This window comes from Pseudorca crassidens, chromosome 19 (genome assembly GCF_039906515.1).
Source record: "Pseudorca crassidens isolate mPseCra1 chromosome 19, mPseCra1.hap1, whole genome shotgun sequence".
Classification (NCBI taxonomy): domain Eukaryota; kingdom Metazoa; phylum Chordata; class Mammalia; order Artiodactyla; family Delphinidae; genus Pseudorca; species Pseudorca crassidens.
The window spans coordinates 8,437,046-8,462,594 of NC_090314.1; the positions used below are offsets into that span (position 1 = coordinate 8,437,046).

At 43.5% G+C, this 25,549-nt stretch overlaps 1 protein-coding gene across 1 annotated transcript in view; it reads right to left on the reverse strand.

Moving 5' to 3' along the window:
• The window catches only part of DNAH9 (dynein axonemal heavy chain 9), a 300,225-nt gene that overhangs the window by 151,271 nt on the left and 123,405 nt on the right, over positions 1-25,549 (reverse strand). The window contains exons 30-36 of the mRNA XM_067716537.1: positions 23,655-23,793; positions 20,759-21,046; positions 12,437-12,647; positions 7,702-7,829; positions 6,020-6,128; positions 5,141-5,288; positions 910-1,084 (exon numbers count right to left, since the gene is read on the reverse strand). Of these exons, the coding sequence (XP_067572638.1) occupies positions 910-1,084; positions 5,141-5,288; positions 6,020-6,128; positions 7,702-7,829; positions 12,437-12,647; positions 20,759-21,046; positions 23,655-23,793 (1,198 nt within the window). The remainder of the gene's footprint in view (positions 1-909; positions 1,085-5,140; positions 5,289-6,019; positions 6,129-7,701; positions 7,830-12,436; positions 12,648-20,758; positions 21,047-23,654; positions 23,794-25,549) is intronic.

Below are 25,549 nucleotides of genomic sequence, written 5' to 3' on the forward strand. Positions count from 1 at the left end.
AACACTATTCTAAGAGCTTTACACGTGGGCAATTAGAACAGCATCCCTTCATTTAATGCTTACAAACATCCTAGGAACTGGGTACCACTATCATCACTCTCATCTCCTTTGCACACACGGGGAGAGCAAGGCGGAGAGAGGTTAAATTACTTGTCCAGGGTCCCCAGGTAATAAGTGGCAGAGTTAGAATTCAAGTCCAGAGTCCATGTTCTCAGCCTCTATATGATACTGCCTGATAGCTAGTCAGTTCTAAAAGACTGGTCTGCCTAACCTCCAATATGTTGTTTCTAGGTAAAGTACCTTTTATTTGGAGGAAACTAAGTAAAGAAAAGGTTGGGAATACACAAGGCTTAGAGAATAGGATGCCAAGACACCCCCAAACAGCATGAAGCTACAGCAGCCAACACCATGAGATGAATACTACTTCGGTTTCCTATCCCTAGATGTCAATTAGCCCTTGGTCTAACCTTCTATGGACAGCTCTGCGTTTCAGGGGTATGAAGATGTGATGGTTGGTACAGAGTGGTACCTGCCTGTTCTGGAAAGTTTTTAAGAAGCCTAAAGGGATTCCCCCTACTCAAGCTTCTACAACACAGCATCACTCCACCTACAAAACACACATCACCTTGCAAAATAAGGTACTTATACCTCCAGTTTTTCAAACTCAATCAGCAACTGTCCAAGAAATTAGGGATACATTCACTAACTCAAAAAACAACAGCACAAAACATAGCCCAATCTCACCTGTCTCACTACCTGAAGCCCTCCTAAGGGGACTGATGCCTTTAGCAGAACAAGGGAGAGATAACTAAGTAGTTTGATGCTTCTGTGTTAATTCTGACTTTAGCTGTTCTGTCTTCCAAATCTTTGCTGGTTAGCGTGGGTGTTAGCCTCAGCACATCCTCTTACCTGATCTTGGACCATTGCTCCGCCAAAAGCCCAGATGGCAGCAAACACAAAATAAAGCTCGTAGGTTTCCTTGGGGCAGTCTGCAGGGATGTCCTCATCGGTCAGCAGACACTCGAGAAGGTGGCACAGCATCTGAACCATGCTCTGCTCTGGGATTGGAATTATCTTCTTAAATCTGCAGAGAGAGACACAGATATGCTCTAAAACACTGGATTTTTCCATCCTAGAGGCATTGTTGGACAGCTATGGAATCCTGTTGGTGTCTGTGGACTCACAATTTGACAAGTTCATGCAGTTTTGCAGCAGCAAAAACTTTGGTATTATAGAGGCCCATGGTGCTACTTAAGCTTTTGTTTTCATCAGCTGTTTGGGGGTCTGCTCCCTTTGCAAAGAAGGAAGGGACAGGAGCCCTCCTGAGATGATCCCTTTTCTCATCTTCCTTTCCTCTGATGCCCTCCCCCCCTTCCCTTCTCTGAACATTGAGGACGCCCCCCTGCCGCGACCCCCGCTCCAGTCCTTGAGGAATGTAGGAAGCTGCAACAGAACGAGTAAATATCTCACAGTGCCACTGTTTCAATTGGCAAAAATCACCTACAGAGCCAAGGTGGGTGCAATTCTGAGACTGTTCCTCCACTTCTCCAGCTCAGAGGAGTGCCCTCAATTCAAACACATTGAAAATGTTTTCTCTGGGGCTAGAGTCTTGCCTGGGGGAGGCAGAGTGGGCCAGGACAGAGGTGATTTACATGACTAAGTTCTCTCTTTCATAAATATAGCTCTGTGACTATGTCTTGACCTGAACGTGTACTTTCCATCTTGGTTTAGAGGTCTTGGCTGAAAGGCAGGTAACCAGAGATACACAAAGGTGCACCTACACCCAAGGGAGCAGGAACACACAGACAGACACACAGACACACGCACACGGCACTCTCATCCCACCAGGCGTACACATGGAGTGCACCACGGACCCACATACTCAACCCCTCCTGCCCTCGTCATCACCTCCCGGGGAGGATGAGCTCACAGGCCACACAGAGGCAGGCTCCACTGTTATAAGATGAACGACACCATCAACAGCCATCTTAGAAGTCACGTGCCAGCACTGGGCCTCGGAGTTGCATGGCGTCCCATCCTCTTCAGTGTTCTGTGTTGTGTTGGTTCTGAGTCTGGCTGCAGTCCTTACCACAATGCTGTGAAGTGGTCTAAGAGTCTAGGCATTACGTCCATGAGTAACGAAGACACTCAGTGCTTGGGAGGCTTTCCTTCATTTCTTCAATGCATATTTGTAACAGAATGTCAGCATGGAACTGCCCCAGGCTCAGTTTTGGATGAGGTGCTGACACAATACAGGCCAACTACTCTTCCAATTCCAAACTGAGATTCCAGACAACCTGGCCTCTGGTGCTCTCAAGGATTTATAGCCGTGGTCCCAAACCTTTTTGGCACCAGGGACTGGTTTTATGGAAGACAATTTTTCCCCAGATGGGGGCAGGGGATGGCTCAGGCGGTAATGCGGGTGATGGGGAGAGATGGGGAGCGCAGATGAAGCTTCGCTGGCTTATCTGCCACTCACCTCCTGCTGTGCGGCCCGGTTCCTAATAGGCTGCGGACCGGTAGCGGTCTGTGGCCTGGGGGTTGGGGACTCCTGGTTTATAGGATCAAAGTGGTAGATGCTGAAGGGGCTAGAAATGAGCACACAGGACTTTGGGGAGGGCTCTGGGTGTGCAACGAGTGTCCCTCCTACAGGGAAGGCAGGTGCTCATCCTGAACAGAGACCCTCAGAAAGGGGCTCCCCTAGGACCCAGGCTTGGAAATCCCTGGGGAGACCTGCTAACCTTGCAGTGCAGGGCTAGAGGGTGCTCGCTGGGGCACTAACCCTGGGGTGCAGGTATGGCCGTGAGCGTGTGGGCTTGTTTAGATGCTGGTGAAGGGGTCCAACCTGGAGGGTTGTGTGAGGAGCTGTACTCGACTACCTGATGGAGAGGCATCTACTTGCTTCAAGGGAAGGCATATTGGGGATCTCCAGGGATGGGAGGGGTCCAAGCGACCCACAAAGGCTTCCAAAGAGTCATTTCCAAACCTGCCACAGCTGGGTAAATGAGGTCACACCAGGTCCATCATTAAGGCCTTTCCTGCCCATCACTCTCTTCCCTGCATCCCCCTCTTCAACCTTGAGGGGTGAGAAGCTACAGCTGGTAAGGGGGCGACTGGTAGAATAAGGACAGAAGTCAAGAACACTGTCCTTTCTCACTGTAGGTGGAGGGCTATGTGGGCAGTGGGAGAGTTTGTATGTTTTTTCAATTTTCACTGCCTCTTTTTAAATTTTTCGCACGTGCATGTGCACGTGTGTGTGTGTGAGATTGTGTGACTAGAAGTGATGAGATGCATTTTTATTACTGAAGAAGGACCAGTAAAATCAGCAATGTTGACCTAGATTTCATCCAGGGGCAGAAGGAGAACATAAAATGTTTTTGAAGGAACAGTGGGAGACAAAATAAACTTGTTTATAATCACCCCTTACGAGTCCTGCTTGTTCAATATAAAAATTACTGTGTGTTGGCATTGCTTTGTCGTGACGGGGCCACAGAAAGCTGGCATTACAATACGGTGATGAATAAAATAGCAGTAGGACTTTGTAGTGAGTGTCTTGTCACTACCAGCTGAGGCACTGAGTGAGCACCATGGGACCTTGGCTCCCACATCTGCAGGATGGTCGGACCTCATAAGGATATTGAGAATTACATGAAGGAAACCCAGAGCGGGCACCCTCAACCACAGCTATGGGTTTTTCCTTGTTAACCACGGGGCTCAGAGACTGGTGGTGGGGGGATGTTTCTCTGGATGGACTTAATACAGTCTTTAAAGTTTGTTTCAGAGGCTGTGCTTGCACACGAGCACACATGTGTACAGACAGACAGACAGGCACGCACACACACACACACACACACACACACACACACGAGTTTGGTATCTCTTGTTCTAAATGCCCAGAGTGGGGAATGGCCTAATTTTTAGTTAAGGATAAATTGTACAAGTGTCTCAGCAAACCTTAAAGAATAGGGGATGCTATTTTCCTAAAACCTCCCCCTTTGTTGCCACTTTAACTCTTTGCAGCCCTTGTCTATCTGAGACACTAACCACGACCGCCTGCTTCCAGACTCTTGCTGCCACGGCTGCTTTATCTCATTAGATCCCAGGGCCACAGAGCTCACAAGCCACAAGGGGTTAAAGGCTTTTTAAAGGCTTTATGAAAGTGCTGAAGTTTGGAAAAATAATTATTAACCCTGAAGTATAAAACTTACAAAATCAAAACTAATAAATGTTTAATATCTGAAAACATATCACTATGTCAACTATTCAACTGTGACTCAGTTTTTACTTACATAAAATTCGTTCTTAACACGGTGGATTTTGATGGGGGAGGGCGGGGCACATGAAGAAAGAGTGCCTCGGGTCATTTTGCCCTGGGAGTCACGTTGCCTTTACAGCACCAGATTCTGATGGTGCAACTGGGCTGAGGCTGAGTACCTGATTCGTTGAATGATGCGTCAAATGGCAAAGAAAGAGAATGTAAAACAAAAGCAGGTTCCAAACACCGGAACCCTTCTCTGCAGACACGTATAATATTCTTGCTATAATAAGTATCCTTTTGGTTAAGAGCAATTACTATTTTGTTTATGTGGTAAGTGGTCAGGGCTTGTTGCTTTTACTTTTGCAAACCCATTGGAGGAAGAGTGAAATCTTAGGGTCTAGAGGGCCAGGACTGGTCAAATGATGCATTATACCCAATCCTGTATCATCTAGGCCATGGAAGCCCACAGCCAGGAACAGGAAGTGGGCCCCTTGTGTTGCTGACAGATGTCATCTTCACCTCTAGGCCTGTTGATCTGGCCTGTGTCACGTGTAGGAGGGCCAGCTGCATGCCCTGCGAAGCAGAGGGTCTCAGGATTGCTGTCCATGCTACCACCACCCACGGCCTCCTCCAGACACACCCTGCAGCCCTCCAAAAGGTCCTTTACATCTCTCTCCTCTTCACTCACCTCGCTTCCTGCCTGAACTGACAACAGGCATCCCATCACCGTCCTAACGTGTGTTCCCCTCTGCCATCTGCCACACCGGGGGTGGGATGCCTAGGGACATCTGACTTTGGGGACAGGACAGAACATCAGCAGGACATCAGGTAAGAGCCAACAGGCTCTTTATTGCTTGTTACCTTCCTCACCCCTTGGCCTACCTGGTTCTGAGTGTGTCTAAGCAGGCTGGAAGATACTTGTCAAACAGAAAGGTTAGGTTGGCTCTCTCAGTCTGGGTCTCCCTCTTGTCGATCCAGCTGCTCACAGGAGGGTTCCACCCCAGGTCTGCAGGGTTGATGTACAGGATCCCTGGGAGCATAGAGGATACACTTTAGTGACATTTCCATAGACCTCAGGATATTCTTCATTCCAGAGAGTTATTTTCTCTGTTTAGAAAATGTACTGAAGGCTGGGCTTGAAAAGAACAGAAATCTGGTCGAGGTCTGAGAGGGCAAATGGGTTTGCTATTGGGATCAACTCCGACTGACTGATAATAGCTGATGGAAGGCAGTGTTGAGAAGGATCCTGAGGCCAAGTCTAGGCTCAGGAGGCAAGCAGGCTGTGATTGATTAGCAATACTTGTCATGGTGAGGAAGGGTGCAGATCGCATGGTGGCCCCTAAAAGGATGGAACCGTGTCCCACCCAGGAAAGTTAACGTATAAAGTTATTATTTTCCACCAGGATGTGGTGAGAAATTGCAATGCTCAATCATCTTCATTAGCCTTCATGGAGGCTAGAACTGGCCTGAAAGTAGCATAATTTGAGGCACTTATGTGCAGAGGACTGTTGTTCAGCTCAGGGGCCAATCCCTTCCCATTACCGTAACATTTCTGAATTGAGACGCTCACATGGTCCTGGCTGTAGAGCACTGGCTCACCTTCGTGGGTGTGGATTAGGGCTGAGATTCAGGCCGGGGTTTTGGATGATCAACGTCTGGCTCCTGTTTGGAGCTTCCTTCAGAGCCAGCAATGTCATATGTATCCCTAGAGGCACCCGTTTTCAACTGAGCAGTTGTGGTTTTTCCTTTCGTGGGCCATACCTGCTCTGGAGACAGTGGCTGGCGTGGCCATGCGCAGGTGGCTGATCTCAAAGAGGAGCCTCATTGTGGGATTCAGAGGGATCCTCTCGTTGCTCGCCAGGGTCAGCACCTGGACACAGGAGGAGGGACACGGCAGGTGGGGAGGAGTTAGGTCACATGGCCAGCTAGGGGGAGTTAGGCTATTATTCCTGATAGGAATTAGGATGATTATTTTCTTCTTTGTGATTATAAGTATTTTCTAAATTTTCTGCAACAATCCTGTCACTCTCCTTCTGTGGCCCCTTTACCTCCATCCCTGTTGTGTGCATTGAATCAGGAAAAAAGCTATCTAAAAAGTTTAAGTGGATGTCAATGATTTGAATGAACTAGACCATAATGAAAAAGTAGGATAATTAAAGGAAAAGGCTCAGGTTTCATACAACTCCTGTTTCTTTTGGAAGAGCACACACTTATTGTAATGATTGTGTAAACGTTGAAACCATTGTAAAACGTCTAGCCTAGATGTGCTTTATGAACAAGTTTAGAAACAGTTCCCAGCTTAACAGCCACTTTATTGGCATTCAGTTTTCATTGTTTATAAAAAATAAAACGTATTCTCCATGGATAAAGATTGGTCACCATTGAGGATGCATGACGGGCTCAGAATGTTTCTGATCTCAGTTTTAAAGATTTGAATAAATGATTTCAGATTCTTTTCAGCTCTAAATATTGAATTAACCTGTATGCAGAAGATTCTGAAGGAAATTACAACAATACTAAAAACATGTGAGTGATGGCAGTGCCACTGAACAAAGTGAAAGTTGCTCTATGGGATGAATCAGTTCTAAGACGTCTACCGAAGATACCGGTGAGTGAAATCAGGATCTTGAAGAGTTATCTGCTATCTGCACTCCATGTTCACTGGAGCATTATTTACAATAGCCAAGATGTAGAAACAACCTAAGTGTCTGTTGATGGTGGAATGGATAAAGAAAATGTGATACACACACACACACACACACACAGTGGAGTATTATTCAGCCATAAAAAGAAGGAAATCCTTCTCCAGGTTCACCCATGACAACATGGATGGACTTGGAGAGTGTTATGGTATGTGAAATGTCAGACAGAGAAAGACAAATGCTATATGATCTCCTTATATGTGGAATCTTAAAAAAATAAACTCATAGAAACAGAGGGTAGGTTGGTGGTTTCCAGGGATGGGGGTGTGGGGTGGGCAGAGGAAATGCGTGAAGGTGGTCAAAGGGTACAAACTTCCAGTTACACGATGAATAACGTCATGTACAGCATGGTGACTAGAGTTAATAACACTGTATTGTGTACTTGAAAGTTGCTAAGAGTAGATCTTAGAAGTTCTCACCACACACACACACACACACACACACACACACATAATTATGTGAGGTAATGGAGGTATTAACTAACCTTGTGGTAATCATTTTGCAATATATATTTCAAATCATCACGTTGTACACCTTACACTTACACAGTGTTATATATCAATTATATATTGACAATGTTATATGTCAGTTATATCTCAATAAAGCAGGAAAAAATAAAGACAGCAGTAATGATGCCTTGCTTGGGGCCAGTCCTGTGTGGAATCAAGATTTCTAGATGTGCCTAGGGACTGGTTTCATTGATGATTAGGGATGAGGTGGGGTCCCCTTCCCCCTTGGTACCTTGTTATCATCCATGACAGTGTTCAGAGACTCGATCCACATTGGATCTATGTCACCATCAAGTAGAATCCACTTGGGCCCATCATGGGTGATGCTGGAAAGCTCCCGCATGACGGAAGAGAACAATCCTAAGAGGAACCATGGATATCTTAATTTCCAGGTCACCATCAAGCTTCTTCCTCTTAAAACAGCCTTTTCCTATCAGCTACAACACTCAGAAGGAGGTGTACACAGGCAGGTCAGAAGTGGCTTTGTAACTTACACTATTAAGAATCTGACCACTCCCAAGGTTCCACTCTCTCTGTGCTCTGGCCCAGCTTTTTGTAAGAACAGCAGCAACAGCAAAACAAGAAGGAAACCTGATGGTACTACTTTTTAACTGACAAGGGACCCAGTGAACCATTTCAACAGGCAACTGTGACGTGATGGAATTACATAAAACCTTCTTAGGTAAGGTTTTCATCCTTTGAAACTGCGGCCTGGGAAAATCCTGCCAAACGCAGGCTTTGAGAGAAGGCCCTATGTGATTCTAGTTGGCGTTACATGAAATTTATCTCTTAATTTGGATAGAATTGATTTTTTTTAATACTAAGCTTTCCCAATCAATAATATGGTATGTCTTTTCTTTTATTCAAATATTGTTTTATGTTCCTTAATAAATTTTTACAGCATTTTCAATGTATCTCTTTGGCTAAATGTATCCCTAAACATTTCAGTTCTTATTGTTATTGTTAATGGAATTTTTTTCCCTGACTTTCAGTTTTAGTTGACGACTGCTAGTATAGAAAAAAGCTTTCAAATTTTGTGTATTTTATTTTATAGTTACCTTTAATACATATGCTTATTAATTCTAGTGATTTTTCAATAGTGTCTCTAGAGTTTTATAGGTATAAAGTGGTATAATCACCAAAATAATAATTATCTCCTTTCCTCCAATTTATAAGATGTATTCCATTTTCCTGTCTTACTGCATTTTCCAGAATCCCACCAAGCATATCTGAATAATAATGTTGGTAATAGGTCTCCTTGGCTTATTTCTGGTTTTAATGGAACTGGTTTTATTTTCTCATCATTCAGAATGCTCTTTTTTTCCTTTTGGCTTTAGGTAAAGAGCATTAATTGTACTTAAGGGATTTCCTTCTATTCCTATTTTACTTAGAATTTTTAAAATTAGGAATGGCTACTGAGTTTTTAGCACCTATTTATTGATCAAATTATTTTATCCTTTAATTTGTCAATGCTTTATGTTGATACTTTAAAAGTAATTGACTTGTCCTGACATTCCTGGAACAGATGCTACTTGGTCAGAATGTATTATTATTCTTTTGAGATCCTGATAGATTTTAGTTACTGATATTTTATTGAGAATTTCTAAATCTGTATTAATAAGTGAAATTGGGCTATTGTTTTTGGTTCTGCACAAAGGTTGATATCAAGATTATTTGGGCTTCATAAAATGAATTAAGAGGTGTCCTTTGATGATTTTGGAATTCTCTTTCTTTTATCTCTTTCTCTTTCTTTTATTCAGCTACTATTTTAAGATTTTCCTTTTCATTGCTTTTTCTACTTCTTATTGAGTGAATTTTTTAATTCTTTTTTTCAATAAGTTTTTATCATAGTTGCTTTACAATGCTGTGTTAGTTCTTATTGAGTAAATTTTGTTAAACTTATATTTTGCTAGTGGATCATCTATTTCTTCTAGTTTTTCGAATATGTATCATCTAATTGTGTCTCTTCCATTTTAATCTTGTCTATATCTACTGTTATATCTTCTTTCTAATTCCTAATCTTACATACTTTTACTCTCTCTCCCATTAATCATGCTTACAATGGACTTATTGGTCTTTACAAAGAACCAGTATTTATATTTATTTATCCTTCCTATATTTTTTTGTTCCTTCCCACTAATTTCAGCTTTTATCTCTATTGGTTTCTTCCCAGTTTTCTTCAGGTTTAGTTTATTACTCTTTGAATAATTTCTTAGGATGGATACTGATTTCCTTTATTTCTATCCTACCTTCTGTAATTATTTAGAGTTGAGTTTTTTCTTATTGGCTTTAGATGTGTCCCAGAGGTTTCTGTATGAAGTATTCTTCTTTATATTGCTTCCAAGAGGAGTTGCAATTTAATGTTCCCTTTAATCCAGGGCTTACTGTTTCTTGATTGCAAATAGTAAAATTATTTTTGGTCATTTTCTTGCTATTTGTTTCTAATTCTGTTGTATTAGTATCAAACAATGTGGTGTGAAAATTGATACTTTTGAATTCATTACAATTTCTTCTGTGCCCAACTAAACTTTAATTTTTTGGAAATGTTCCATGAGCCTACCAAGAAAGGAATATTTTCTATTTACAAGATGCAAAGTTCTATATCAGCGTGTTACACTGAGTTTGATGGATGCATTTCCTAATTCTTCTATGTCTATACTTATTTTTCTGTCTACTGAATCTTTCTAATTTTGAAAAATGTGTATTAATATAATCCACTATATGTCTACTTTTATCAAGTTCTCTTAAAATATTTAAAAAGTTATATTCGGGCTTCCCTGGTGGCGCAGTGGTTGAGAGTCCACCTGCCGATGCAGGGGACATGGGTTCGTGCCCCGGTCCAGGAAGATCCCACATGCCGCAGAGCGGCTGGGCCCATGAGCCATGGCCGCTGAGCCTGCACGTCCGGAGCCTGTGCTCCGCAACAGGAGAGGCCACAACAGTGAGAGGCCCGCGTACCACAAAAAAAGAAAAAAAAAAAGTTATATTCCACTTACTTGAAAGTTCTCATTTAGTGAATACAGTTTTATGATTATTATAAATCTTTTTCAACTTCTCCATATTTAATGTGTATATTTAATAAAACTCTAATTAAAATTCCAACACTGTTTAAAATTTGAATTATATTATGTGAGCTTAAATTTAATATGGAATAAGAAATGCCTAAGACTAGCTGAGAAATTACAGAAAAATATTGAGGAGGGATTTACTTCATCAGACATGAAAATGATATAAAATGATTATAACCTAGATAGAATGACATTAGCATAGGATTAGATAAACAGGTGAGTGGAACAAAACAGAAGACCCAGAATCAGATGTCAATACAATTGGCCCTCTGTATCTGCGAGTTTCGCATCCGTGGATTCAACCAGCCATGGATCGAAAATATTCAGAAAAAAACAATTCTAGAAAGTTCCAAAAAACAAAACTTGAATTTGCCACACACTAGCAACTGTTTATATAGCATTTACACTGTACTTACAACTATTTATACAACATTTACATTGTGCTAGGTGTTATTAGTAATCTAGAGATGATTTAAAGTGTATGGGAGGATGTGCCTAGGATAATGCAAATACAATGCCATTTTAGATGAGGCCTTGAGCATCCATGGATTTTGGTATCCATAGGAGTTCCTGGAACCAATCCCTCATGGATACCAAGGGACAACTGCATATATGACACGTTGGAATTTAAATCAAGAGGGAAAGGACAGTTTACTTAATAAATGGTGCTGTCACAATCAATTATCCATCTGGAAGGAAATAAAGTTCATTCTCTACCTTACCTCATACTAAGCCCCCAAATAAATTCTCGATGAATAAAAAATGTTAATGTGAAAAGAACCTTTTAGACCAAATTTATGATACTATATAGCTTAAAGTTAGAAAGAGTTATAAACCAAATAGGAATTCCAGGTGCTAAAAAGACTAGATAGACATATTTCCTTCTTAAAAAGTGCATGGTAAACATGCCATGAAGCGTCTGCAGACAAATGGCAGACAGCGAAAAACCGTTAGTGGTGAATAAAACAGATACAGGGTTAATGTCTTTGGTATATAAAAAAGTTCTTACAAACTGGTAAGAAAATAATAAGGAGGAATAAAATTACAAAAGAGCCAATTACTAAGACCAATAAGAAGGAAAGTATATTAAGCCTCATTAATAGTGAAATAAAAATTAGAGAGGCTGCTCATTAAATCCCACTGTTCTAGGCCTCTGATGGAAGGTCCTAAATTAGAGGAGTCCAGGCAGTTTGACCCTGATTGGGACGACTACTAACACTGGGGTGTTAGGATGGAGCTGAGATTTCCTCATTACAGAAGCCACATTTGTTTTAGAAAGAGGTCCTATCAGCTCATAGAGAGTTTTCTCCATTTTCTCTTCTGCTCTCTCCCAGTGACAGGAGACACTTTCCAACATCTACCAGTGATTTTTAATTCTTTGAAGGTGAGGCTGAGGTCAGCACCGAGTGAGCATGGGTTTGCTGTGGAAGGGACCATGGTTCTAGGATCCTCCTGAGATGAGTTTTCTGTAGCAGCTTCCCCATCACTCCTGGGGCGGTGCTGATAGGGAGGTACCCTCTGAGGGATGCTAGACTGAACTGCTCCTTTCAGAATGAGCAGTGGGCTTCCCTATCCTACCCTCGTCTTAGACCCTCTGCCAGGCAACGTAGAGACTCCATGACTTGCGTTCCAGAATCACGAAACTGTATTTGAGAATGCCTGCCTTGCTTTATCCTCTTTAAGGTGCCCTCTCTCAAGAGGCAGCTGAAGAGTCCCCAAGGAAAGAGACTATCCCAAGGGCTGAGGCTCCCCTCCAAGCCAAAATCAGTTTCCTTTCTTTGATTCTTTCCACCTTCTTTTCTAACCTGATACAGATCAGCCCAATGTCCCCTCCTCTGCATTTACCCTACTGCATTCTCTTCTGCCTAAGGGGCTGATTTAGTTGTATCCCGCTCTCACCATCCTTCCATTCTCGTGTGGCCGGATTGATGATGCCAAAGAGTTCATCACTGGTGACTGCTTTGGGGTTGAGGTCAGTCCAGACGGGGCGGCGTTTCATGATCTGGTAGGTCTTGTGCAAGGACCTCAGCACCTGCGACTTTCCAGTTCCCGCACTGCCCACCACAAACACAGAGTGCCGCACAGCCAGAAGCTCCTCCAGCTGGACCACCTGGGAGACATGGAATTCAGCCAGAGTGACCAGCCTGTCACTCACTCACGTCCCAACTGCTCTTCTGTGAGCCAGACTGGTGTCTGAAGTGAGACCTGAGGTCAACACAGGAAGGGTTACTCCCCCCAAGATGTGATGGGGTCGTAAATGTAGGGGCAACATGATTCATTTACTCACTTATTCATCATTCCATCCTATGATTATTAGTCACAACAAAGTGCTAGGCAGTGTGCCTGGTGAGGGAGATTCAGAGATGACTCTCCGCCCTCCATCATCTCACAGTCTGATGGAGAAGCAAGTCATGTTGACAAATTATTATCATGTAAGGTGATAATTGCTATAGCTGATGTATTTATTAAGAGCTATGGGAGAAGACTGGAAGAAACAATTGATTTTGTACAGATAAATGGAACACGAAAGGCTTCACAGAGAAGGGGGCATTTGAACTGGGGCTTCAGGGATGAGTAGGAGTTTGCCAAGAAGATGAAAAGGAAGGATATTCCAGGCAGAGGAAACAGCACAAACAAAGGCTTGTGGTGTGACAGAGCATGACATGGTTGGCCAGATGGTTTGATGAGGCTGCAGTCAAGGAGCTCCTTGAGGACAATGATACAATTGACGGTATCATCACTCTTGTTCTAGTTTGCCTCCAGGCTCACCTTTCTACACTGTTGTACACTTACTGGAATGAAAATTTGATCAAGTCACTGCCATCACGTTGTCCCTTCAGTGGTTCTCCATAGTTTTAGTGATGAAATCCCAAATCCCTACACTGGTTTACAAGGCCCTTTTGCAGCTTGGCCCAAAACAGCTTCCAGTGTTTTATCTCTCATCTCTCAGCACACACATACCAGGTAGACAATTTCTTGGAGCTCTTTAATGATTCTCTTCCGTGTGCCTGGGCCTTTAACACACCATGCCTTCTGTTCAGAAGTGATCCCGTCTCCTACCTTCTTCTGGCCAGCCCCTACACACCCTGCAGCCTGGGGTAGGTGTCCCATACCTACATCCTGCATCCTAGCACTTACCAATATTGCAGTGGTTACTTTTCTGTCTGCCTATTAGATTATCAGCTACTCGAAGGCAGGCAGGACAGGACTTTTATTGATATTTCTCTATTTTCAGTGTCTAGCAGAGAATCTGGCAGAGACCAAGTGCTGAAGAAATATTTGCTGGAAATGTGAAGGATGGGGACTTCCCTGGTGACCCACTGGTTAAGAATCTGCCTGCCAGTGCAGGGGACACAGGTTCGAGCCCTGGTCCAGGAAGATCCCACATGCAGCGGAACAACTAAGCCCATGAGCCACAACTACTGAGCCTGCACTCTAGAGCCCGAGAGCCACAACTACTGAGCCCGTGCTCCACAAGAGAAGCCACTGCAAAGAGAAGCCTGTGCACCACAACGAAGAGTAGCCACTGCTCACTGCAACTAGAGAAAGCCCGCGCACAGCAATGAAGACCCAATGCAGCCCAAACCAAGCAAACAGACAAACAAACAAACAAATAAATAATTAATTTTTTAAAAAAATGTGAAGGATGGCTGGAAAGGTTGGATGACCCCTATCAGGAAAGGTCTTGCATGTCATGAGCTAAAACATTTGAACTTTATTGTAGATCAGGTTTCCTCATACTTTATACTATAAATCCTTAATAGCTGAGGAAAGTGAACTGAAGAGGAAATGTGCTAAAATGTTGACAGAACATTTCTGTGGGACAACAGAAAGTTTTTCCCCAAACATTTTATTTATTCTACATTAAAAAAATTACACTACTATATATAAAACAGATAACCAACAAGGATCTACTGTATAGCACAGGGAACTAAACTCAGTATTTTATAACCGCTTATAAGGGAAAAGAATCTGAGAAAGTATATGTATATATTCAGATATATGTATCTGAATCACTGTGCTGTACACCTGAAACTAACACGACATTGTAAATCAACTATACTTCAATAAAATAAAAAAAGTAAAGCAAATTAATTAATTTAAAATGACTCCTATATTTTAAAAAATTTAATTGATAGGAGTGTTAAAAAGAATTCTAGAATTGTACAACAAGGGAATTAGGAGAGTGGTACCACTTATATGAAGAGAGTAATATAAAGGTAGCTGATAAATGGCTCTTCGGGGAAAAAGACAGTTAGCTTCCAGTGTGGAAGGATTATTTGTTGGGATACTGAGTTTTGCTTTCCATAGCATCAATATCTTTTTCTCCTCCATCCCAAGCTATTGCTGTTCCTCTGATTCAAACCCCAAAATCACCCAAAAGAGATTCTCAATCCTGGCTCTTGTTTTCAGCTTTCAGGGACTCAGTGCAGGATCTTCCCAGATAAAACTGAGGGAAGTGATCAGGAAGGGTCTCTGAGGAGCTGACATCTAAGCTAACATATGAATGAAAAAGAGTCAGCCATGCGAAGACCAGTGGTAGAGCATTCCAGGTAGAGTGACAGTGAGTGCAAAAGCCTTAAGTTCAGCAGCAAGCTTGGAGGGCTCAGAGAACAGAAAAATAAAAAATTAAAAAAATTAAAAAAGGAAGAGGGAGCAGTATAAGATGAGGTAAGAGAGGTAAGCAGGGGGCAGATATGCAGAAATTGATACTTGGAATTTTATTCTGAGTACAACAGAAAGCATTTGGAAGATTTTAAGCATGAAACTGACCTGAGGGTATTGCATTAAAATGGAGGAGGGCGGGGTGGGGGGGGGCGGAGAACAGGAGAGGTGGTGGCAGTGGATGGTGTTCTGGCTACTGAATGGAGACTGTATTATAAACCTAGGTTGTTTTTTTTTTTTTTTCCGTGAACTACTACTGACTGATTCCCTGATATCAGAAAGACTTAAAATTGCTTTCTAGTTCCATCAACTTCTTTTTGTTCAACAGCTGTATTGAGACATAATTCACATACCATAAAATTCACCTTTTTCCAGTGGCTTTTAGCATAGTCACAGGATTATACAACCATCACCACTATCCAATTTTAGAACATTTTCATCAACCCAAAAGGAAAACCCAGACCCATCAGTAGTCACTCCCCATCCCTACCCCTAATTCATCCCTGTGCAGCCCCTGATACACATTCTGCCTCTATAAATTTGACTATTCTGGGCATTTCAGAAAATGAAATGACCTCTTTCACTTACAATGTTTTCAAGGCTCATCTATGCTGTAGCATGTACCAGTACTTCATTCCTCCTTACAGCTGAATGAAATTCCATTACATAGGCATACCACATTTTGTTTGTCCATTTATCAACTGATGAGTGGGTTATTTCTACTTTGACTGTGATTAATCCATCAACTTTTGACAGTATCTTTTGTAAGGTAAATATATATGTATCTCTACCCTTCCTTTTACCTTTTCTTCTCGTTTCCATCTCCTATCTTCTGCCAGACACATTATACTCTTACATTGCCATGTTTGGTAATATTTACATTCTGTTTCATACTTAGATTTAGACCTTCTCTATTTTCCATGATTCTAAGAGTTGAAGACAAATAGCGGCTTCGATTTTTACCACTGTAGATATTTTTCACTACAGAAGGAAGCAGTTGCCTGGAATACATCACGTTCTCTGTGGGCCTCATGTCATGACTTGACAGAGGATGTTCTGAACATCAATTCAAGGTCAAATAGATACTCTTTTCTTACACTCTATATATTGATCAATATCAGGTTCACACTTACTTTAAAAAAAATCCTTTTTCTCTTAGTGTTTTTAATTTTTTTCTTTGTTAAGACAGACAGATGCCTTAGTTCTCATAACTGAGAATTTCAGTAAAACACATGAGACATTTCATCTTGTTCATCTATTCTTCCTTTGAATTATCTACTTTTCGGGTCCTTTTCCTTAGAGACCGTGGACTTCCTGACTCGATTTGGATTGATTGCTTTCTAGGCCTGCTAACAGCTATAATTCAAGGACTTCCTTTATTTGATTCTGAAATTTTTGAATCCCATGATATTTTTCTTGTTTTTCATCCTCGTTTTGCTATAGTATGTCCTCAAGTAACTTAATCAAATAGGATGCATACATAGTAAAATTTGTAACTCTTTGAAAATATCCTGAATGATAATTTGGTACGTAATTAGTTTTGAGATCACTTCCCCTCAGAACTTTGAGGGAATGGTTTTCTTGTACTCTACTATCTGATATTGCTGATGAGAGGTTCTGATGTCATCCTGAATTTCATTCCTTCCTGGGTCACCTGTACCACCTTCTCAATCTGTCACCCAGCCAGGAAACTTTTATCTTTTTCTGGTGACCCTTGACTTCTGAAATTCCATTATGATGCATCTTGGTATAAGTCCATTGAAATCCACTCTGTTCAGTACTGACTGAGCCCATGTAATCTGTACACATGTTTGTCCAGTTTTTCAAGGGCTCTCTTTCTAGAATTCCCATTGACAACACGTTACGTAACCTAGATAATCCTCTATGTGTCACCTTGACTCTCACACTATCTGTCTCTCTTTGTGTGTGTACTATATATATTATACTTTGTTATACACATACACACACATATATATAGTTTCATCCTGGGAGATTTCCTTGGCTTTACCTTCCAATCCTCGCATTGAATTGTGTGTGTTATCAGTGATTCAATTTTACATTTCAAAGAGTTCTTTGCAATTCTCCAATAGTTCTTTTCATTTTTTGATAGCATCTCATTCTTGTTTTATGGATCTCGTTTTCTTTATTTTCATTAAGGATACTAATTAGGACTTTAAAACGTTCTCTTCCTAACTTCCCCTGGAGTCAGTTGCTGCGTGTGTATGTGCGTTTGTGTGCGGGTGTCTGTCGGTCTGTCTGTCTCTTGCGTTGTTGATTGCCTCCAGTATCTGGTGAGCCTCAGGTTTAAACGGAGAGCTGCACCGTGTTTTCTAGGACGCTGGGGTGGGTGCTGTCTGCGGCTTGATATGCGGGTCTCCTTCCAGGCAGGGAGGACTGAGAGGGAGGTCTGTGCTCCCAGTCAGATCTTGGCCTTTGTCTTTATTCTTCTACTTGTGGGTGAGTGAGCAGGTGCTGGCCTTCAGGCCGAGGAGCCCAAACAGAATGTATGGGCTTCAAACTCTTAGAACAGTCATAGTTTCCCTCCTAAAGACTTTATTAAATTCCCTTAGACCTTTCTTTTCAGCTGCAGTTACATGCTTGGCTGTGCGTGGTCCGCATTCTTGGGAACCTGGGCCTAGAAGGGGGAGCTGGGGGAGAGTGTGGGGAGCTAAGTGGTACAATGATTGGGTAAACAGACTTAATGCCCTCCCCCACCGGCTTAAGGCGCCCCCCCCCCCCACCCCGTGTTCTCAGTCCTCTTCCCCACCCCTGCCCTCCTTCACTGCCTAGTCCAAGCCCTGAGCTTCTCCAGGGTTCTGCTTGGCAGACTGGCTGCCTCCTGGCTCCTCTTCCCCTGAAGCCCTTTCTAAGCATATTTGAGCCTGCAGCCCCCCTGCTCTGTTTGATCTGTCAACCTGCTTTCATCCTCTTCCCATCTTTCCAGAAATCTATTCTTATATCCCCTTCCCAGTTTTCACACTTCTATGGGCTTATTCCATTTTTTTTAAGTTATATTATCACTTTTAAAAGATTGCAGGATGCCTTCTCAAACCAGAGCTTCCCTAGAGGTTTTTGATGAAGTAACTTTAAAAAGTTCAAGTGTACTGTGCTATACAGCAGAAATTAGACAACATTGTAAATCAACTATATTTCAAAGAAAACAGTTCAAGTGGACAGTATAAATGAAACGTCGGTAGAAAACATCATCTACTGCAAGAACCTTTAGTAGATGGCATCTGTCTTATCAGAGGAGCAGAAAGTGGTTATCAAAAGAAGGGAAGAAAAAGAAGGAAACAATGTGGGGCAACTGACAAATAAATAGAAAGAGTGAGATTCTGAGCAGAAAAAAGTGCAGAAAAGGGGAAGGAGGGTCGTTTGCCTTAGCAGACTCTCAGAGAGGCTGGGAAGATGTGGACTGTCCTGCTTCTAAGATGTCAGCCTCAGTGCCTGTATCCTAGGAGCCTCATCGGATTAACTCATCTCTGGGGTGAGGGTGCCCCTCAGGATCAGAGCCTTTCAGAGGAAACCCCTCATCTGGCATCCAAAGCCCTCTATAACACGGCCACCTATTATCTCTCAGGTCCTACTGCTCCCTCCCCCTCCCCCACCCCAATACCCTTTTCTCTAGCCACACTGGACTTCTTGCTGTGGCTTGTACAATCTCTACGTCTCCCCGTCTACCCTCGGCTGACCCTCTTCCCTCTATCTGGGAGGCCTTCCTGCCCATCTCTACCTTTAAAAAGTCTATCTACCAAACTTAAGAGGAGAGAGGTTGGGAGTGGGGATTGCTCCACGGGCAAAACCAATCACAGCTGCAAAGGACCAGGTGATGCTTTGCTCTCTTCTGTAAAATGTAATCTCAGAAATGAAAGCAGACACCAGTTCTGTTTATCTGTAGCCAGAGCTTAATCTCAACCAATGCAAGTACTGTGTGCTAGAAACCCCACCTGGAGTGGAGAAGGAACCAGCCCCCAGTCTGTAAGTTCCTCAAGGGGGAGCACTTTCTCTCCTGCGAAGCAGCTTGGTGGCATATCCTGGAGAGGTAACAGTACAGGAAAAAAAAATTCTGCGCTTATCCCTGTATTCCAGGACCCTCTCTTGTGGCACCTGTCACATCCTCCCTCCAGGTTTAGTTATCTGTGTGCAGGCACTTCTACTGTAACAACATCAATACGTCCTAAAAATGTTACCTTCTGCAAACAGACTCATGGAAAAACAAGATTGCGCAGACCACTCAAAATGTACAGAATGTTGTATCCAAAGCCCTCGAAGCTCAACAATGCATCCTAATCCCAGTAAAAACACTAGCACAGTGAAGTCACTAGAGAGCATTTGCAACCTACCTCATGTCCGTTTATCCTCTGAAACCTTAAATCTGGAGGCCTGTGCTTCATTTTTCAAGAGGTAGATCATGGGTGTATGAATTTCTAATAAAGAACTAAAGATCGGATGTAGATGGAGTCTTCTTCACTAATCCACTGTTTTAATACATGAGGAAGTGACTTCACCCACCCTAAGCCTCCCCAGAAAACAGCACGAACCTCCGTGGTTCCTACAGGCATGAGACTAGCTATACTTGCACTAAAGTTTCAGGTTTTCTTTCTTTAAGTCTATGTCTATTGCTAAATGTATTCATTTTCTATGGCTGTAACAAATTACTGCAGACTTAATGTCTTAAAATGACAGAAATTTATTAGCTTACAGTTTGGGTGGTCAGAAGTCTTAACTGTGCTCAAATCAAGGTGTTGAGGGCTGATTTCTTCTGAAAGCTGTGTGTGTGTGTGTGGGGGGTCGGTTCTCTTGCCTTTTCTAGCGTCTAGGGGCTGCCCACACTCCCTGGCTCATGGCCCCGTCCTCCACCCTCAAAACCAGCAGTGGCTGGTTGAGTCTTCCTCCGTGGGGTCACTGACACTCTCTGTCTCCCTCTTTCACTTAGAAAGACCGTCGTGATTATACTGGGCCACCTGGATAAACCCGGATCATCTCCCCACAGCCTGGTCAGCTGATTAGCAACCTTAACGCCCTGTGTGACCTTAATCCCCCCTTGCCACGTAATGTAACACGTTCACAAATTCTGGGGATTAGGTTGTGGACATCTTTGGCGGGGTAGGGGGAGGAATTATTCTATCTATCACCCTCAGGTTTTTCTTTAATTGTGTAAAGCCTGTCCCTGATCACTTCAAAGCATTTTCAAGATCAGAAAAATGCATAAGAACCAACACAGCTTCCACTTTACCTGACTGTCATTCCTATATAGTGGTGCATGAAGTAATTCACATGAAAGGAACACGTGCTATAGCAAAGCCTGTGTCTCATTCCTCCCATGAGAATGTGAACCCCCTGACGGTAGGGGCTTTGTCCTTCTTTTGCAATCCTCACCGCACATTCCACACTGTGGATGTGCCAATAAAGAGCTACTGAGATGAACTGAGTTATTGCAAAGTCGATAAGTATCTGTACCTCTAAAGCTACACTTTGGATTAAGGATGAAGTATAATCCACTGTCCAAGAAAAGAATTAAGAGACAAAAAAATGTTGGGAGGGAAAACCCTGTACCTTGAGCACAAAGTTGTCCTCAGCCTGCAGCTTCAGCTCCACCACAGCCTTCCTAACCAAAGCTTCGAAGTTGAGGTCTCTCCTCCGAGGGACATTCAGGGCAGGAAACAGGTCCCCGATCAGGCCCATGAACACGGGTATGTCGTCTGTCACAATCTTGGGGATGTTGAAGTCTCGCAGGGAGCGCATCAGGACCTGGTCCTCGGGCCAGTCAGGATCTCCTCGCTTCAGGGATCCCGCCACCACCAGCACAGACTTGATGGCCCTCAGGCCCCAGTCATAGTGATCCTGCGGGAAGGCAGCAGGGTTAGACGAGAGCTGCTGGGATGCACAACCCCACGGGCTCAGGCTAGTGTCCGCAGGATTAGATAGCACACCAGTACTAGGTCACTTTTGAGGCCAAGGCAGAGGCAAAGGAAAAGATTAACGACATAGTAGATCATGATCCAGGATCGTAGTTCCTGGTCTGACATTAGTCACTTTTCTGGCTGTTACGACGACAGAGCAGACACAGAGCATATGGGGGGCTGGGGGTCAGGGAGGTTAAACAGACCGCTTCCAAACCTATCTGGCTACCCCTTGAACATTCAGAGGGTGGAAGGGTTGTCAAGGAGGGAGATGTGTTAGTTCTCAGAGGTGGCCGAAGGTGAGCGTACTTGCCTCAAAGAGGCCTTCAAACTCTGAGAAAAGGAGAAAAAAAAAGTTCCTTAAAATTTTTGTCAAAGGAGGCACCCAGAGGTCACAGGTTCTGAGTGTAGGCTCGTGGGATGGTGGAGCACACTGCTGACACCAGGGCTGGGAGTGGAGTGGTGAGGAAAGGGTGGAGCGTGCGGTCCAGAGCACAGACTCTGAGCTCAGACAGACCTCGGTTCAAGTCCCAGCTCTGCTACTTGCTTCACAGCAGGTCGTTATTTAATTAGAGCTGTGATGCTTGCTACAGAAGACAATTCAGTGTGCAAGGAATGCAGAAACATAAAACTGACTCAGGACCCCACTCCTGAGGCTGGGGACAACCCGTTCCTTCCAGCCTTGACTGCACTTCCTCCTCATCTGGGCTTGACTGGATCCCAGGTCTTCCTTTTCTTTCAACTTTTTATTTATTTATTTATTTATTTTGGGCTGTGTTGGGTCTTCGTTGCTGCACTCGGGCTTTCTCTAGTTGCGGCGAGCGGGGGCTACTCTTCATTGCAGTGCGCGGGCTTCTCATTGTGGTGGCTTCTCTTGTCGCAGGGCACGGGCTCTAGGTGCGCAGGCTTCAGTAGTTGTGGCACGCGCGCTCAGTAGTTGTGGCTCTGGGGCTCTAGAGCAAAGGCTCAGTAGTTGAGGCTCACAGGCTCTAGAGTGCAGGCTCAGCAGTTGTGGTGCACAGGCTTAGCTGCTTCATGGCATGTGGGATCTTCTCGGACCAGGGCTTGAACCCGTGTCCCCTGCATTGGCAGGCAGATTCTTAACCACTGTGCCACCAGGGAAGTCCCCTCAGGCCTTCCTTGATATTGTTTCTTCAGGGAAGTCTGGTCCTTAGCCCAGGCGCAGCCACCGTGTCCTTCGCCTTCATCATACACTGAACTGAAAGAGCAGTGCAGGTGCAGGAGCACACCCCGGGGAGGGCTGTGACCTGGCGCCTCGGAAGAGGCAGGAGACAGGGCCGCACGTGGTCTTTTGCAGACAGTGATAAGGATGCTGGTCTTTATCCTAAGTACAATGAGTACCATTTTTAAATGACCCCTCCAGCTGGTGGCTAAAGAATAGACGTGAAGGACTAGAGTAGAGGTAGAGAAACTAGTAGAGAGGAACTTCCAAGCAAGAGACATGGGTGCTTGCAACAAAAGTGGTAGAAAGAAAGAAGTATTTGAGAAATATCCACAGGGTAGAAAGAACAGCCGTTCATTCATGATTAAATGTGGGGCTGAGGAAGAGGAAGGGTCAAGGAGAACTCCAGGCTTCCAGAATCAGCAAGTGAGTAAGCGATTGTTCTCCTGAAGCCCTGAATGCAGCAGTGGGCCTGCGGTGGAGCTGGCAGGACCACTGGCTTTAGATACTGAGCTGGAGGTGCATTTTAGACAATCAGGGACCTGTGGCATAGACCACTGAATATACAGGCTTTGAGTTCAACAGAGAAGTCTGGGATCGAGATGGGAAAGTGAGTCACTGGGCTGAAGCCACTGGTGGCTGAGAACCGACAGAGAGGATGCAGTGAGCCAGGGCCTGGGAAGTGTTGAGAAAACAGGGGAGGTGGCTTCTTTTTCTTTTTTTTTCCTAAATCCATTTTGGACAGATTTCACAGGACTGAGAGGGCTCACTTTGTGGCAGCAAAGGTGATCCAAGTAAACACCCTAAAGGAAAGGGAAACTCATTGGGAATGCCTAGGAAGCCTGATTGGCTGTCCGTGACACCAAGAAATTCTCCATCTAAGGCATAAACCTTGGAGGCTCTGGGTCATGTTGTAAGGTCTCTTCTGGAAGGGGGCCGGCCCTGGGCAGAAGCCACACTTAAGGAGCAGCAGCGATGAGCAGCGCAGTGCTGCTTAATGCCTGACTCTCTCTCCCCCATCTTCCTCCCTTCTCTCATTCCTTCAGGTACAGACCACTCCCTCCAAGGGCTTTCATTCGCCACTGCAATGTTTCTCATGGGACACTGGTGATCTATGAGGTGCTGCTAAGTATTCTACTAAAAAGGGAGTTCTGTGGCCAAATCGTTGTGTTTTTTTTTAATGCTGGGCTAAGAAAATGAACATGAATCTTTATTATAGATGTTTCTAGAGCGTGTAATATGCTTATGGGCACAGTGACTCTCTATGAGAAGGTTCTAATGTTTCCCTAACACACTGGCTCCAGAACCCGTCCAGAGCTGGGACAATCACACGCAACTGGTCACCTGGTCTAACCAGGGATTGTACCTGTTTAGAGAGAAGCTCTTTGCACAACTTGTAAAGGGTGATGAACTTCCTGGCTAGTAACCGTGCTTCAATGAATCCTTCTGCCACAAGCATGATTTCACAGATCAACTCAAAGTCTGGAACGACCATCGCGCAAGGCCTGTGTAAGGGAGACAGAGGGCTGAGACAGTCCCAACCACAGTGGAGGGGAGCTTGTAAGACAAGAGACACTGGCTGAGATCACGGACGGAGGCATGTGTGAGTGTGAAAACTGAGACCTTAGCAATTATTTCGCTGAAGACTTTCAATGTTAAGATGAGTTAGTAAGGATAAAGGGAGTAAACTCTCTTGCTCAAGGTGATGGATGATGTGAGCAGATGGGGACAGAGGTGGGGCTACAATGCAAGTCTTGTAACTTGGGTCCAGTGTGCCTTATACAAGGCACAGATTAGTAAAGCCTCAGTAATTAGCAGATTACCAATTAGTGATCTTCTATCATAGATTAGGGGCTAAGGTTGAGGAATAGAGTCTCTCTTGTTATCTGCAAGAAAATGAGAATCTACTTCTCCTCCTCAAAACTTGTCTCCTCCAAGTCTAGATGATCAAACTTACTCTACGCCTATTTGCATACAAATGTCAATACGTAATTCTGAGGTCTGAAGTAGGCACCTATGAACCCCACTTTGCCACAAAATGGCAAATATGAGAATATAGAAGGGGATTTTTGTCTATATATAAGGATTTATTGTGATTTTTTTCCCCCTCTAAGTCTAGAAACATTTTATTTTAAAATTAGTTAATTTTAAAATTAATTCATTAGGTATGTGATAGGAGACTAAAGTTGTTACGTTTCTTTAATTGCATTTTCCCTACACTGATATAAAATTTTCAAAAACATATCATTCAAGTACATTTTTCCCTTATATTATATTAAATTAGATTCAAATTCAAAGGAGCAAGCAAATACTTAGATTCTCAAAATTAATTTGTAACCTAAAATAAGGTTAAATATGCATCCGTACAACAGAGTGCCATGCAGCTGTGAAAAATAATGCTGTAGAAGAAAAACTATTTAATGACACAGGAAAACATTAATTAATGAAGGCAGGGTACTAGACTCTATAGAGTCTGATCCCAAGTTTGAAAAAGAAATACTCTGCCCTCACAATACTGGAAGGCAGGTGGCAAGGGGTCATACTGACTTTCTCTGGATGATAGGACTGGGGTGAGCAGAGCAGAGTCTGGAATCAGACTGCCTAGGTTCAAACTCTAGTTCTGCTGCTTACTAATTGGGTTACTAGCTAACCTTAGTAACTACAGTTACCACCCTGGGAAATCTGCTGAATCTGTTTTCTCACAGTTCAAAGGGGGATCCTAATAGTATCTACCTCATAGGGTTTTTGTGAGAGTTAAATGTGAAAGTAGATGTTTGTACTTATTATTTTTACAAGTACTTTTCTGTTTTTCCCCCAAATTTTCTTCTATGGGTATATGTTCTCTTTAAATTCAGGGGAAAAAGTGTGAGGAATAATTCTTATCAGGGTGATAACCCCTGTCCAGTATTGTTCATAGCACACAGTTTACTTAATAAATACTTTGCATAAGCAAATAGTGATCAGTATAGTACTCTGTGGCACCAGTTCCCACAGCCTGCTGACATTCTTGGTTAAGGTGGGGACCTGCCTGAAGGAGGAGGTACCGCCCCACCCCTGGAGCAGTGAAAGTGAGGGACTGAAGGACACAGGGAGCTTTCCAGTGGCCTCCTGGGCCTCTGTGTCCGCAACAGGGAGCGCTGGGTCTCAGTCCAAAGACGAGACAGACAGCTTTGTTTTCACTCTCACAGCCTCCCTCTCAGGTACCAGTTCAGTAGACAGACAATCAGAAGCCATGAAGGATCTTTCAGCTTTCTCTTTGTT